Below are 16,256 nucleotides of genomic sequence, written 5' to 3'. Positions count from 1 at the left end.
CCAGGTCAGCAGCCACCAGCCCATGGCACAAGGTGGGGCTATGCAAATAGCCCTGGGGTAACACTGTAAAGGTCCATTGTCTCCCTTCCCAACTGAAGGCAAATTGGTCTTGACTCTCTGCGGCTATATCAATAGAGAAAAAAGCATTGGCCAAGTCTGCCACAAAGTGGTATGTCCCCAACTCATGGCTTAGCCGATCCATCATGTTAGCTATCGAGGGAACAGCAGCGTGCAAAGGGGGAACAACTTTATTAAGTTCCCTGTAATCTACTGTCATTCTCCAGGTTCCATCCGCTTTGCGCACAGGCTATACTGGGGAGTTGTAAGGACTGTGTGCTGGCCGGATGATCCCCACCTTTTCTAGTTCAAGGATTGTCCCTGTGACTTCTTCATAACCACCTGGCAGGCGGTACTGCTTGGTGTTAGTCACATGCCGAGGGATGGGTAATTGCAAAGGGGAATGTGATGCATGTCCCCGCAATACTGCCTTCACAACCCTGATCCGCAGCCGGAACTCCCCAGCTGTAGTTTCCAACCACAGTCCTTGCAAGACATCTACCCCCAAAATATATTCAGGAATAGGAGATACATACACCTTATATGGCTTAGGAGGCAGTCTCCCTATCCCCAATGGAATAGTTATTGGCTTCACTTGGACAGTTTGGCCCCCATAACCGTCAATGGCCACTGGGGACCCAGCAAACCGCTCTGGGTTTCCATAGAGAAGGGAACATTCTGCACCTGTATCCACCAAGGCCAACACCTGTTGTACGTTGGAAGGGGACCAGTGGATAGCCAGTTCCACATGTGGCCTTCGGTCCCCACCCACCCCTGTTAGACTGGTCCCTCAGCCCTTTTCCTATTCAAACTGGTACAATGGGTCTTGGGAGTTCTCCTCTCCCTCAGCCATCTCTATCATATAATCTTGTAACCTAGCGGCCCGTGCACCAAGTGTTTTATTGGTAGCTGCTGGGGCCTTTCGTCTCAGTGGCTGGAACTTCTGTTCTGGTTTAAGCTGCTGCCAAAGCTCCAAAAGAATTTTATTAGACTGGCCATCCAATTTCCCCTTATCTGCTCCAGCCGCAATCAAGTCTACCCACATCTGCGTTCGGGTAACCTTTACAGGCCCATTTCCCTTGTTAGTTGAGGGGGAAACATAGGCAGCAGCCCTCACTGCTTTATGATCCCGAGCGGCCTCCAGCTCTCCCAAATCTGCTACCATCTGTGTAACTGCATTGATGGGCTGCCCCACATAGGGGCCCAAGATAGCCACAAGTGACCCAAAAAGGGCTGACGGGGCGCTAGCAAGGACAAATTCCCTCATTTTGGCTGTAAACACTTCTTCGTCTGGCCCACGAGACCCAGGGTTGAAAACAGCATTCTTCATACCTAGTTCTCGAAGGACCTTTACTAACTCACTGTAGCACTGCCACCGACTCATTGCCCCCGGCAGTTCTCCAGCATTCTGCCAGACCATACGAATGGCAGCCATCACCCATTCTAATAGGGTATGGTCTCCTGGGTTGCCATGGCAGTTCTGAAGACGCTGCCTCAAGGAAGAGTGTGTGGTAATGGCGGCCAATTTCTCCATCTCTGTTCCGGAGAGCATGATGCCATCCACCCCTATATCCCATAATCGTAGTAACCAGGCTACCAGGGATTCAGTAGGTTTCTGCCTAAATTGTGCCCCCAACTCCATCAGCTCTGCCTGGGTATAGGGCCGGACCACAGAGTGTTCCATTACCTGGGCAGGAGGCTGTGGCTGCCCCTGAGGGACTCTTTGTTGCTGGGTTTTTACCTTCTTGGCGACAACTGGTCGGGCTCTCAGTGTGCGTATGGCAGCTTCAGCCTGAGCCTTCTCATCCTCAGAAGAGGAGTCACAAGTGCCTGCTCCCGCTGACTCAAAGCCAATCCACCGGCACGGATGCTGCTGCTCCTTTGGTGACCGTTTAGGCTCCTGTGGCTGCTGGCTTTTGGCCAGAAGCTGAGACTCGAGCTCTTGAATCCGGAGTTGTTTCTCCAACAACTGCCGGTGAAGACGTTCAGCTTCCAGGGTAAACTGCAACTCTCGAACCCGTAATTCCTTCTCCGGTGCTCGCTCCAGTTCCAGCCTTTTCTGCCGTTCTGTTTGCAATTCATGCTGAAGCTTTTGACCTCGGGCAGTTTCCTCTTGAGTAAAAAACATGTAGCTCATGGCCCCTAAAAGGACAGCCATGGGGAGCCAGAGCAGCAACCAGTACTCTATTCCACCCATCAAGGGTGGTGGCTCCATACCAATCTCTGAATCCTGCCGGAAACTACGCCAGTTGTAAGGCCAGGAGCCGTCATCGTGACCATTCACATGCAGGTTCCCATTGGATTCGGGCAGGCGATAAAGAAATGGCGGAGTCAGAGGATGGGGGGCCATCCTATTTATTGGTGTCTCACCAAGACAGGCAAACCACAAAAGAAGACAAGGGAAAAGCAGAAAACCAGCTCTTCCCATGAAGGGCAAGGGATCAGGGGAGCCCCTGCAATTGTGATAGCAGGAACTGTGTGTCTGAGCTCCTGGTCTGTCCCACTTTATAGTGTAGAAAACCAAAATCCCTTAATCCAATATACAAACAAGGAAGTCTCCAATACAAAGTCACTTATCCAAGGCATAATTGGATTTCTCATGAGAGTGCACCACCCAGATCATACAATCAGTCAAGGGTGTGGGGAAAAGCTTAGTCCCAAAACCAAACCTCAGGCTACAACAACCTGGCCTGCTTATAGCCTGTCCCCCACACCCATTATAAGTCACAAGCGAGCAAACATATATATCATGTTTACAAACTTATTTGACCAACACCAAGTAACCCCTTGCTCGAGCCAGCGACCTTGGCTCCAAGCTGGTGAGCTTTTGCTCAAACCAGATGAGCCTGCGCTCAAGCTGGCGACTTCGGGGTCTCGAACCTGGGTCCTCCACATCCCAGCCCAACGTTCTATCCACCTTGTCACCACCAGGTCAGGCGGGAAGAGCTTATTTTTAAGAAGATCTTAGTATTAAAAGGGTGGGAAAGGCTTAGTCTTAAAACTAAGCCTTAGGCTATAATGACCCAGCCTGCTTACAGCCTGTCCCCACACCCAATGCAAACTATAAGCGAGCAAACATATACATCATATTTGCAAACTTATTTGACCCACACCTACAAACTGAGCAAGTTCTGCTTCCCTTCAGAGAAAAGTCTTCTAAGCATTCTTATACATCCAAGCCCCATTGCTTTACCTCTTAGTCATCTTTTTATTTACTTTTCAGCCACAGAAAGGCTTCTATTTCTGCTGCTCCATGATCTGATGACCTTCCCATTTTCAGCTTCCTCTCTTTATTGTCCTCATTTTACAGTATTTGCCTCTTTTAATCCTTTTTCTCCTCTTCCTGGTACCATTCTTTCTTGGATTTCCTCATTTTTATCCAACAAATTCTTTTTTTTTTTTTTATATATATTTTTTAATTTATTCATTTTTAGAGAGGGGAGAGAGAGGGAAAGACAGAGAGGGAGAGAGAGGAGAGAGAGACAGAGAGAAGGGGGGAGGAGCTGGAAGCATCAACTCCCATATGTGCCTTGACCAGGCAAGCCCAGGGTTTCGAACCGGCGACCTCAGCATTTCTAGGTTGACGCTTTATCCACTGCGCCACCGCAGGTCAGGCTCCAACAAATTCTTAGTCACTTGAAAGGCTCTTTTCTTTTCTTTGTAAATTTTTTATGGATTGATTTTAGAGAAAGAAGGGAGAGAGAAAGACAGAAACATCAATTTGTTCCTGTATGTGCTCTGACCAGGAATCAAATCTGCAATCTTTGTGCATTGGGACAAAGCCCTGCCAAACAAGCTGTCCAATCAGGGCTCTTTGCTTTATATTTTTTGTTCTCATAGAAGTTTTGCCCTTTGTTCTTTTCTCACCTTAGTCTACCTGTTTTTTCTTGGGGGAGACATTCACTCTCATGATTTCAAATATTATGTACAGGGGTGGGAAAAAGTAGTTTACAGTTGCACTGTGACATTCTTGTGTGTTAATAAATCTATTGTAATAATCATAACCTGTACTATGGATCATTAGAACTTGGAGATTTCACATGGGCTTTTCTATAGTACTTACTATAAGAACAACTGTAAACCTACTATTGACTTCTTTGTATTTATATATGTTTTGTGACTCAAATATTTAAGTCTACACACTTTTCTTGAATTCTAGACTCATATAATCATATCACACTCAGTGTAACTATCTGGATGTTCCATGAGCATTTCAATATTTAAATATTAACAAATGTGTTGGTCAAATAAGTTTTAAATATGATATATAGGTTTGCTCACTTATATAGATAGTTTGCATTGGGTGTGGGGGACAGGCTGTAAGCAGGCAGGGTCGTTATACCCTAAGGCTTAGTTTTAAGCCTTTCCCACCCTAAGTGACTTTGTATCAGAGACTTCCTTGTTTGTATATTGGATTAAAGGTTTTGATTTCTACACTATAAAATGGGGCAGACTGAGAGCTTGCTCTCCCTCAGTTCCTGAGATTAACATTAGAGAGTTGAGCAGAGAAAGGCCACGTGGTGGAGAGGAGAAACAGCCAAGATGACGGAATGCTGAAGGAGAAGCCAGTTTGTGCAGAGTTTGTGCAGAGGGAAGGAGATGGGGAACAGAGGTTGTAAAGCCAGTGGCCACAGCCAGGGCCACTATCACAGCAGCCTGGCCCATGCAGGTTCTCATTGGATTCGGACAGTCCGTAAAGAAACAACGGAGCCAAAAACTGATGGGCTGTCATCTTTAATTCTAGCTTGTACCCGGCGGGCAAGTAAAAACACACACTGGGCTCCAAAACCCACTCACATTCAGTGCTCACAAAGCTACTGACTTATCCGAGTTTCCTAGAATCAAAGGTTTTTAGCTCACCAGACTTATTCACCTCTGATCCCCATCTCCTTCCTTCTCCCTGCATAAACTCTGCACTAACTGGCTTCTCACTCAACACTCTGCCATCTTGGCTGCTTCTCCTGGCCTCCTCCACGTGGCCTTTCTCTGCTCTCTGCTCTCTGCTCTCTAAAGCTAATCTCAGGAACCAAGAGCGCAAGCTCCTGTTCTGCCCCCATTTTATAGTGTAGATTCAAAACCCTTAATCTAATATACAAAATAAGGAAGTCTCTAATACAAAGTCACTTCTCTGAGGCATGATTGGATTGTACCACCCCACATCAAAATGGGTGGGAAAGGCTTAATCCCAAAACCAAGCCCTAGGCTACCAGGATTCTGCCTGCCCACAGCCCGCCCCCAACACACATTAATATCACCTGGGTGACAGCTTCCATGTGGGCAGCATCATCTTTAACAAAGTGAGCATGATATATTTTATCTGCCCAACAGAGGTGAATAAGGCTGGTGAGGTACAAACTTTTGATTCTAGGAAACTCAGATAAGTCAGTGGCTTTGGGAGTCCTGAATGGAAAGGGAAGTGTTTTCCCACTGTGTGGTATTTCTTGCCCTCTGGGTGCAAGCTAGGATTAAAGATGATGGCCCACCAGTTCTTGCCTCCACTGTTTCATTACCGTCTGTCCGAATCTAATGCGTACCTGAATGTGCCAGGCAGCTGTGATGGAGGCCGCGGCTACTGGCTTTACAGAATGAAATCACTTTCTTCTTTTTTCTAGACCTATATTTTTAACCCATATTTAATTCCTGAAATAGAAGAGCAATTCATTATGTACACAGATATTTAAGTTAGAAACTTCAGAATTTTTTCGTCGTTCACATGCAATCCTAAGGCATATTCATTTTATTTTCTTAAATATTTATTTTTATCTCTCTGCTCTTCTCCATTTTTTTTGCTGATGCACTTGTTTGTAATATATATATATATATATATATATATATATATATATATATATATTTTGTATTTTTCTGAAGCTGGAAACAGTGAGGCAGTCAGACAGACTCCTGCACATGCTCGACCAGATCCACCCAGCATGCCCACCAGGGGGCAATGCTCTGCCCATCTGGGGCATTGCTCTGTTGCAACCAGAGCCATTCTAGCGCCTGAGGCAGAGGCCATAGAGCCATCCTCAGCACCCAGGCCAACTTTGCTCCAATGGAGCCTTGGCTGCGGGAGGGGAAGAGAGAGACAGAGAGGAAGGAGAGGGGGAGGGGTGGAGAAGCAGATGGGCGCTTCTCCTGTGTGCCCTAGCCGGGAATTGAACCCAGGACTTCTGCACACCAGGCCAACGCTCTACCACTGAGCAAACCTGCCAGGGCCAATTTTTTTATATTTAAAAAAATTTTTTTATTGATTAATTTTAGACAGAGAGAGGAAAGGAGATGGAGGAAGCATTCATTTGTTGTTCCACTTAGTTGTGCATTCTTCAGTTGCTTCCAATGTGTCCTAACCAGTATTGAACTCTCAACCTTGGTGTTTCAGAATGATACTCTAACTTACTGAGCTAACCAGCCAGAGCCTGTCCATATATCTATATCTATATCTATATCTATCTATATATATATACACACACACATATATATATATATTTTATGAGTCTTATTTTAAGCCCTGATCTTCTTCTAGTCATCTATTATGCTGGTATCAGAATCAGTTTTTCACATGCATATTTGTTACTTTTCTGCATAAAACCCTGCAATATCGTCCCAGGTGCCTCTATAACAAAGCTTATGTTGCTTCTGCAGTTAAGTCTTCCATGTTCTGCCCTTATACCCACTCCTGTTATCTCTACCACTTGTCCTTCTTATCCTCTGCCTAGACCAGAGTATTTGTGTACTCTGAACTGGAAGCTTAGTTTCATGCTTCTTAATGGCTTTTGACACCGGCAAATAGTTCCAGATCTTGTATAAAATGGGTACTCAGTAGATCTTTAGTGTATAGATAAATAAGTTAACAAATAGTAAATATATTAGAAGATTTCTGTTTTAGAGATTCTAATTTCATTTGCTCACTTGGTTATAAATTTGATCTTTTGTAGCATTGACTTTTAATTGATAGAATTAAACACTGATGTTTTTTATTGATTTCTTTCCTTCCTTACGTTAGTCTTGCAGTATTTCTTGATGACAGATAATAACTGTGACAATCTTAGGGTATTTTTTTTTAGAATGAACACTATATGCATATTACACTTTTTTGAGTTTGTTTAGTTTTATAATGAATGAATTTTCCAGAGACTTAGGTGTTCAAGTATCTTAAACAGTAAGGAAAATAAATTTAAAAAAATTTACATGAAGTGTCTACATTATAGTCTATAAACTTGTTTAATGCTTAGTAGGGAATGATGACAGGTTTTATAAAATATGTATATAATGGTATTAAACTAAATGTAATTGTTTCCTCTCTCTTAAGGGAACAAACAGAAAACTTTCTCCTACTCAGAGCAAGAATTACAATATATTTATTTCATTCACTCACTGTGCCTTTTGGGAAGATTATTGATCTACACACAAGGCAGAAAGCTCTTTCCTATAAAGCTGAAGAATAGAAAAGGTATGTACAATCACAATAAATGAGTATGTCCAGATATGGTAAGATTTATGTACTGTGGATCATTAGAACTTGGAGATTTCGCATGGGCTCTTCTATGGTACTTAGCAACACACCTTTTAGTGTATTGATAGCTTGTACATCTTGAAGTGTTATATTTTCCAGAAGGTGCTTTTCCTTTATGTGTAGTTTTTTTTTCTATTTATCTAGCCCTTCATGCTAATCTTATTTCTCTTTGCCTTTCAAAATCCTAGACATACTAAGCACACTATCCAGATCTTAGCACGTGCTATTAGTTATCTTCTCTTCCTTAAAAGTTTAAGTCTGCACTAGAAATATAATATAAAGATTGGTAAACTTTCTGTAGCATGCCACATTGTAAATATTTTGTATTTGGGGCACCCTATACTGTCTCTGTTGCTTATTCTATTTTTGTGTGTACCACGTGGTTTATGCTGGATATCTGGAGTCCTGGTGTGTGCTAGGCAGAGAACGTTTATGTGATCAACTTCCAGTTAAAACCTTGGGTACTCAGTCTCTACTGAGCTCTAATGAGCTTCCCTGGTAGACAACATTTTATGTGTGTTGTGATATCTTCTTGCTGGAAGAATTGAGTGTATTCTGTGTGACTCCACTGGGAGAGGACCCGTGGACTCTTGGACCTGGTTTGCTCCAGACTTCATCTTATGCACATTTTCCCTTTTGATTTTACTTTGTGTTGTTTTGTTGTTAAAAAGCCATGGCTGGTAATACAACTACATTTTGAATCCTCTGAGTCCACCCTAGTAAGTTATTGAATCTGGTGTGGTATCGGGGACATAGAACACATTTTACATACCTTTAATAACAAAAAAATTATGAGCTTGTGAGAATTGGTGGCTAAAGTTTGCCAATCATGTAGAGTATGTTCATTTTGAACACTTTTTTGTACTGTGTCCTCGTTGTTGTACTTACCTAATTATCTTCTCTTCTTAGTTAGGCTGATTGTGAGCTCTGCATTTTGGCCTATCAGATATCACAGGTCATCTCTAAACTCAGTTTTGAGAAGTCTATTCTACTAGATTAGCATAGGTCAACGTTTACCTTTAAGTTTCACAAGTGCTATCACCAGAATCTTTTTAGGTGAAAATTCTGTAGCAGAAGTTGGTAAACTACAGCCAGTGGGCCAAATCTGTTATATTGTTTTGTATGACTTATGAGCTAAGAATGATTTTTATATTAAATTATTGTGAAAAAGTAAAGAATATTTTATGACATGTAAAAAATATATAAATTTTGGTATACATAAAGTCTTACTGGAAAATGGCCACAATCGTTCATTTGCATATTGTCAATAGCTTTTTTAATGCTACAACATTAGAACTATTTATGATAGAAACTTTGGCCATAAAGTCTAAAACAGTTGCTATCTGATTTAGAAAATGTTTTCTGACCTCAGTTCTACAGTCTACATAGATACATTAGCTAGGCCAAAACATTAAGCTGAATGATTATTTCTAATTGAATTAAATAAAACAGTCCTGATCAGATTCATAGATCTTCCTGTGGTAGATTTATATTGACTAATTGGGCTAACATAAGTGCTAAAACTACACTAATTTGTTCTTCTGGAGTCTTCTTTCTTATATTATAGCCCCCTCTTCCTAACTGTACCACAGTCTGTGAAAACTCAAAATAGGAGGATGAAAGCTCAGTTAAATTTTTTTAAAGTTATAAGTCAGTGCTAGAAAATAACTTTCTTTTAATTTCTTTTTGAAGATTCAGTGTCCCTTACAGATCTTCTGGTTCTATTTACCCGACTTATCTATCATTCACCAAGTTGTCCAAAGATGACACCAGCTGCACATTTAGGTAATTCTGCTTCTATTTTAAATAGAAAAGTAGAAAGTATCTAAAAAATATTTAAATATTCTATTGTTTAGATCAGGGGTAGTCAACCTTTTTATACCTACTGCCCACTTTTGTATCTCTGTTAGTAGTAAAATTTTCTAACCGCCCACTGGTTCCACAGTAATGGTGATTTATAAAGTAGGGAAGTCACTTCACTTTATACAATTTATAAAGCAGAGTTACAGCAAGTTAAAGCATATACTAATAATTACTTACCAAGTACTTTATGTCAGATTTTTGCTGTTTGGCAGAATAAATCTTTATAAAACAACTTACTATAGTTAAATCTATCTTTTTATTTATACTTTGGTTACTCCACTACTTCCCACTGTGAAAGCTGGAATGCCCACTAATGGGTGGTAGGGACCAGGTTGACTACCACTGGTCTACATGTTTTGAGTGACTGACCTAGTTTATTTGAGAAGTTTCATAAGATGCAGTATTATTCATAATAAATAGAATTTATATTTGGAATATAAATTTGTTCATTGATATTTTTAATCTGTCTTTTAACACTGCTCACAAAATAAGGGGATTTTAATAGCTTCATATTCTTTTTTTTTGTGTGTGTGTGTGTGTGTGACAGAGACAGAGAGAGAGACAGAGAGAGGGACCGATTGACAGGAAGGGAGAGAGATGAGAAGAATCAATTCTTCGTTGCGGCTCCTTAGTCTCCTTAGTTGTTCATTGATTGCTTTCTCATATGTGCCTTGTCTGGGGGTTGCAGCAGAGCAAGTGACCCCTTGCTCGAGCCAGTGATGTTGGGCTCAAGTGAGCTACCTTGAGCTTCAAAACCCAGCAATCTTTGGGCTCAAGCCAGTGACCATGGGGTCATGTCTATGATCCCACATTCAAGGTAGAGACCCCTTGCTCAAGCCACATGAGCCTGTGCTCAAGTTGGCAACCTCCGGGTTTCGAACCTGGGTCTGCTGCATCCCAGTCTGATGCTCTATCTTCTATTCCACTGCCTGGTCAGGCTGTAGTTTCATATTCATTTTGAAATATCCTCTAAATTGAGCAATATATTTAAAAATTTTCTTGGAATTTTTTTTTAAGATTTTATTTATTCATTATATATATATATATAGAGAGAGAGAAGGGGGGGAGGAGCAGGAAGCATCAATTCCCATATGTGCCTTGACCAGGCAAGCCCAGCGTTTTGAACCGGCAACCTCAGCGTTTCCAGGTTGACGCTTTATCCACCGCGCCACCACAGGTCAGGCCTTTTCTTGGAATTTTAATGTTTATTAAGACCAAGATGTTCTTAAGAAATGCTATCTTTAAGGGAAGTTCAACTGATAGGTACGGATGTACTCGTTCATGATATTTTCTATTCTTTATATCTCCCTGTATGTTCTGATTACCTTGTTTGTTTCAGTGCACACCTAAAACTTCAAGATCTTTTCTTCTTACTAAACAATAAAGCCAAAAGAATACTTTCATGTTTTTTAGTAAAATGCCTGTTAGTGTTTAATATTTAAATTTATTTAAATGTTTATTTTTAAAAGATAACTTATAATTTTTTCTTTAAATATCTGTGAAAGGTTCCAAAGTGATATATAGCTAGTGCTCGACTTATGACCACAACTGGTTCTGACAGACTGGTTGTAACACGATTTGGTTAAGTTGAATAGGCTATATGTACAGTACTGTGAAATGATGTTATAAAAATCTTTAAGTCATATTTTATCATTTTATTTCATTATTATATATCATAATTTTCTTTCTTCATTTTATGCTATTTGTATCATCTCTACACCATTTTGTTTCTTATTTTTACATTCATCAGATTTAAGTAAAACACTGCATTACCAGTACAACTGGTTTAATATTTGCAAAGACAATTTTCTCTTGGTAGACATCTTGGGATGGGTTTGATGAAAAATATCCAAGACACAAAACACAAATTGCTGTACCGAGTCTGGGATAACAGTTGAGGTGCATGTGGAGATGGTAGTGCTGCCGGAAGCTGGTCCGCACTGTCATATGCCCAGCTGGGCAACGCTTGCGCTGCCAGACACGGAGCAGTCGTGGCTAGCAATTGTGGTTGTAAAGTCGAATGGTCATAAGTTGTATAGGTCGTAAGTCGATCAATATTTGTACTTTATGTAAACACCCTCATAACCTGTAGGCTTTGAATAGCAATGAAAGTTTCCAAAGTGATAACACTTTCTCTAAACACCCTCATAAACCTGGAAGGTATTCTAGAAATGCTGGCACAAATTCTGAGAAGAACTAAAGTGAATCAGAAAAAAATGGGGTCATATATTAGAGCTATAATCATACAGTTATCTTTTAGTTGGTTATATCATGCAGTTCTAACAGCTTTTTAGTTCTATCAATGGCTCTCAGACTTCCTTCTGCCTTCACAGCATTTACATCTGTAAAGTACTAGGTTAGGTTCCCCTGCTCTGTGCTCCTACAACATGCTGTGTCTCCTTCATGATACAATTCTTCTGTGTTATACTAGTTGTTGATATCTTGTTTTACCATCTAGTAGACTGTTTTTTGTCTCATTTACTTCTGTTTATGGTGTTTAGCACAGTGTCTGGCACATAGTAGGCACTCAAAAATAATTGATAATCAGATGGCTGAACATATGGCCACATGCTCTTGAATGATCTCTCTCATTGCAAACAGTGTTTCTCATCTGGAGTTGCTTTAAAAAATATTTAACTTTCCTTTTCCATTTTCTTTTTGTCAAGGATTGCTTTGAAGTCATAGTGTGTTCATGGACACATTGTAACATAAATTTAGAACATTGGTGTTATGTTAGTATTGTATCTTTCTAGGACATCCTTATAGGGCTGACTTTTAGTTCCTTTGTTTCTTCATGTAAAACACTATTTTCTTAGTATATTAGGTAAAATAATCTGAAAGTAATCTGAAACATTAATTTATAAAACTAAAAATATCACATTTATTTTAATGACCTTTCTTTATGTTATATTTATGTGTATATGTGTTTTCCTGTATATATATATTTTTATTTTTTTTAAATTTTTATTTATTTATTTATTCATTTTAGAAAAGAGAGGGAGAGAGAGGAGAGACAGAGAGAGAGAAGGGGGGGAGGAGCTGGAAGCATCAACTCCCATATGTGCCTTGACTAGGCAAGCCCAGGGTTTTGAACCGGCGACCTCAGCATTTCCAGGTCAACGCTTTATCCACTGTGCCACCACAGGTCAGGCATCCTGTGTGTGTGTGTGTGTGTGTGTGTGTGTGTGTGTATATATATATATATATATTTTTTTTTTTTTTTTTTTTTTTTTTTTTTACAGAGACAATGAGTCAGAGAGAGGGATAGACAGGGACAGACAGACAGACAGGAACGGAGAGAGTTGAGAAGCATCAATCATTAGTTTTTCATTGCGCGTTGCAACACCTTAGTTGTTCATTGATTGCTTTCTCATATGTGCCTTGACCATGGGCCTTCAGCAAACGGAGCAACCCTTTGCTGGAGCCAGTAACCTTGGGTTCAAGCTGGTGGGCTTTTGCTCAAACCAGATGAGCCCGCGCTCAAGCTGGAGACCTCGGGGTCTCGAACCTGGGTCCTCTGCATCCCAGTCCGAGGCTCTATCCACTGCGCCACTGCCTGGTCAGGCATCCTGTATATATTTTAAAAGAGCTTTTAAAATATGCTCATTCATTTCACATGGTTTATGGTAGCACAAGAAGTAGACTAGTCTACAAGAAAGTTTCTCCTCTCCTGTCACTTCTTTTTGGCCTTTTGTCTTAATGGCTAGTTTTCTACCAAGATCAACGCCTAAATACATTTACTATTATATATGATAATAAAAGAGAAAATGAGTGTTTGGCAGGAAGTGAAGAGCTGTAAATTTGCTTCTAACCCCATTCTCACTGTCAAGCAATAATTTAATGTCAAATAGCAAATGATCTTATATTGTCTTTTGGAATTCATTTACTCACTTTGTTAACTTGAAGACCTGTTAAGCTAATTGATATCTCCTTATCTTTTAGGTTATTCTTTCTTTCTTTCTTTCTTTTTTTTTTTTTTTTATTTTTTTGTATTTTTCTGAAGTTGGAAACGGAGAGGCAGTCAGACAGACTCCCACATGCGCCCAACCAGGATCCACCCGGTATGCCCACCAGAGGGCGATTCTCTGCCCATCTGGGGCATCGCTCTGTTGCAACCAGAGCCATTTTAGCACCTGAGGCAGAGGCCACAGAGCCGTCCTCAGCGCCCGGGCCAACTTTGCTCCAATGGAGCCTTGGCTGCGGGAGGGGAAGAGAGAGACAGAGAGGAAGGAGAGGGGAAGGGGTGGAGAAGCAGATGGGCGCTTCTCCTGTGTGCCTTGGCTGGGAATTGAACCCGGGACTCCTGCACACCAGGCCGACGCTCTACCACTGAGCCAACTGGTCAGGGCGAACTTTTAGGTTATTATTTGGTAATGCATCATCCTTTGGGCATTGAGTTGTGTAATTTTTAAACTATTTAACCTTGATGTTGAGCTTTTTTAGAACACTAATAGCTAACCCATAACTAAAAAATATATTAAGTACCAAATGTCCAAAAATTTAGTTAAAAATATACTTCTTGTATTTTAGAGAATTACTCTCCTGCAAGTATGGTGATGGAAATTCTACAGATACTCTGTGATCAAAAAGAATGTGCAGTTGAATGCTTATATAACAGCACTGTGGTTGAGGCACTTCTTCAGCCTATTCATAATTTAATAAAAGAAACTAAGGTTGGTATTATTTACTAATGAGAAAAAGTCTCTTATTTGGGCATTTGTGAATATTCAATGGGACTTTATTTCTAAATTTGATATATTTGAAATACTTTTATTATACTATCTTTCCATATATGAATGTGTTTTATGCTGACATAGATTTTTATTTATTGTTATAGTTTAAGTTTGTGCAGTTGATTTATTAGTTATGACAATGTGGGAGAATAATACATATAACATCTTAAAAAATCTTTTTTCTAGTTGGGCTTAGATCTGCTGATTGTAAGGACTAAGAAAAGTTATTCTAGCAAGAAGTTATTTGTGTTGCAAATCTAATAAATCTTTTGAATGTTTTGTTACTTGTTTTAATGGAAATTTTAGAGCCTTTGGAAATGTGATTATTTTTTCTGAAGAGCCAGCTCTGTTTTATATGAAGAACTAATATTGAGGGAGAAAGTGTATACACATCCCATTTCTGAACATTTATATGTCACTCTACAGTTTGTACAGTATATTTTCTCACATAATATAATTTAATCCTTACAACCAAGGCTCAAAGAAGTAACCTGTTACAGGTCAGATATTTAATAGGTGGCAGAGTTGGTACCACTACTAGTATTGCTGCCTGCATGTCTATAATTTAAGCTTCTGGAAAGTGACTTACAGAATATCAATAAGCTAAATGTTTTTGCCTTTCCATGTCAGTGTTGTGTAGTATTTTCATTAGTTTCATATTCCTTCTACATCTGTCCCTCAATGGACTGGGCAGCAGCTCACCCATCCATGTATTTCTTACTCATTGCCCATTCAGGAAACATTAAGCATTTATGTGATTGTGGTACAAAGTATGGAATTATGGGAAATTAAAGGGATATAATGATAAATTATTTTGATGATCTTGCAGACAACCTTGGGAAAACAAAATAAATAGAGAAGAAACAAAGAGAATCACTAATACAGCTTAATATAATAGAATTTCATAATATAAATAGTATTGTGAAATATAAGCCCTATACTAGGGCTGAGAAATGTATTCTTGGATCTTATAATGTAACAATTTTTGTGCCTTTGATTTCATAAATATCTTTTTTTTTTGGTATTTTTCTGAAATGAGAAGCGGGGAGTGGCAGACAGACTCCTGTATGTGCCAGACTGGGATCCACCTGGCATGACCACCAGGAGGCGATGCTCGGCCCTTCTGAGGCCTTGCTCCGCTGCAACTGGAGCCATTCTAGTGCCTGAGTAGGGGCCATGGAGCCATCCTCAGCACCCAGGCCAACTTTGCTCCCATGGATCCTTGGCTGAGGGAGGGGAAGAGAGAGACAGAGAGAAAGGAGGGGAAGGGTGGAGAAGCAGGTGGGTGCTTCTCCTGTGTGCCCTGGCCAGGAGTCAAACCTGCAACTTCCATACATGTGGCCGACATTCTACTGCTGAGCCAACTGGCCAGGGCCTCTTTTTATTTTCTTTTGACATCTTTCCTTTTCCACTAAACGTGTCTTGAGTCCGTCTCATAGTTGGGATGGGAGAAGCTCTTGATTATACACATCTTAATATCTGATCTTTTTAATGATAAGCTTTCAAATATGGAAAGCTGCCATTGTTGTCTTGGCTCACTCTCTTCCCAATCATTCAAGTCATTGCATGATGATTCTGCCTCCATCACATCACTGATGCAGCTTTGATTCCTGTGGCCTGTAACTTCCTTAATATGTAGCTAGTGACCACTTTCAGACTGTTATTTGCCTGATTGTTATCACAGTAGAAAGCTTCTGAAATTGTTTACTTGGCTTCCTAAAATTATTTCTACCCCTCCCCCCTTCCATTTTAAACAAAGATGCTAAAAAAAATTGATGGAAGGAAAATAGTCTTTTCAACAAATGATGCTGGAGTAATTGGACATTCATAAACTAAAATATGAACCTCAAACTAAAAACATCTTATAGTATACAAAAGTTAACTAAAACATGGACCATGTTTTTTTCCCCTTTTTTACCGTTCTTTCTCTGTCATCTCTGAGGGCTCACCTTCCCGGTCCCGGCTGATGATTCAGGACCTGGTTCTTGTTCTTTTTGTCAGTGCACTTTCCCCGGATGATCTCCCCTATTCCCATGGATTAGATACATAGTTAACTACCACATTTTGATCTCTTCAGCTCCCGATTTGTCTTT

General features: G+C 40.3%; 1 protein-coding gene across 1 annotated transcript in view; it reads left to right on the top strand.

Annotated features, from left to right (window-relative positions):
* The window catches only part of TBC1D32 (TBC1 domain family member 32), a 248,526-nt gene that overhangs the window by 55,006 nt on the left and 177,264 nt on the right, over nucleotides 1–16,256 (top strand). Inside the window, exons 12-14 of the mRNA XM_066248097.1 lie at nucleotides 7,364–7,504; nucleotides 9,260–9,352; nucleotides 13,961–14,103. Of these exons, the coding sequence (XP_066104194.1) occupies nucleotides 7,364–7,504; nucleotides 9,260–9,352; nucleotides 13,961–14,103 (377 nt within the window). The remainder of the gene's footprint in view (nucleotides 1–7,363; nucleotides 7,505–9,259; nucleotides 9,353–13,960; nucleotides 14,104–16,256) is intronic.

The sequence above is a fragment of the Saccopteryx bilineata genome, chromosome 12, assembly GCF_036850765.1.
Source record: "Saccopteryx bilineata isolate mSacBil1 chromosome 12, mSacBil1_pri_phased_curated, whole genome shotgun sequence".
Classification (NCBI taxonomy): Eukaryota; Metazoa; Chordata; class Mammalia; order Chiroptera; family Emballonuridae; genus Saccopteryx; species Saccopteryx bilineata.
This window is presented reverse-complemented; position numbering and strand designations above follow the sequence as displayed.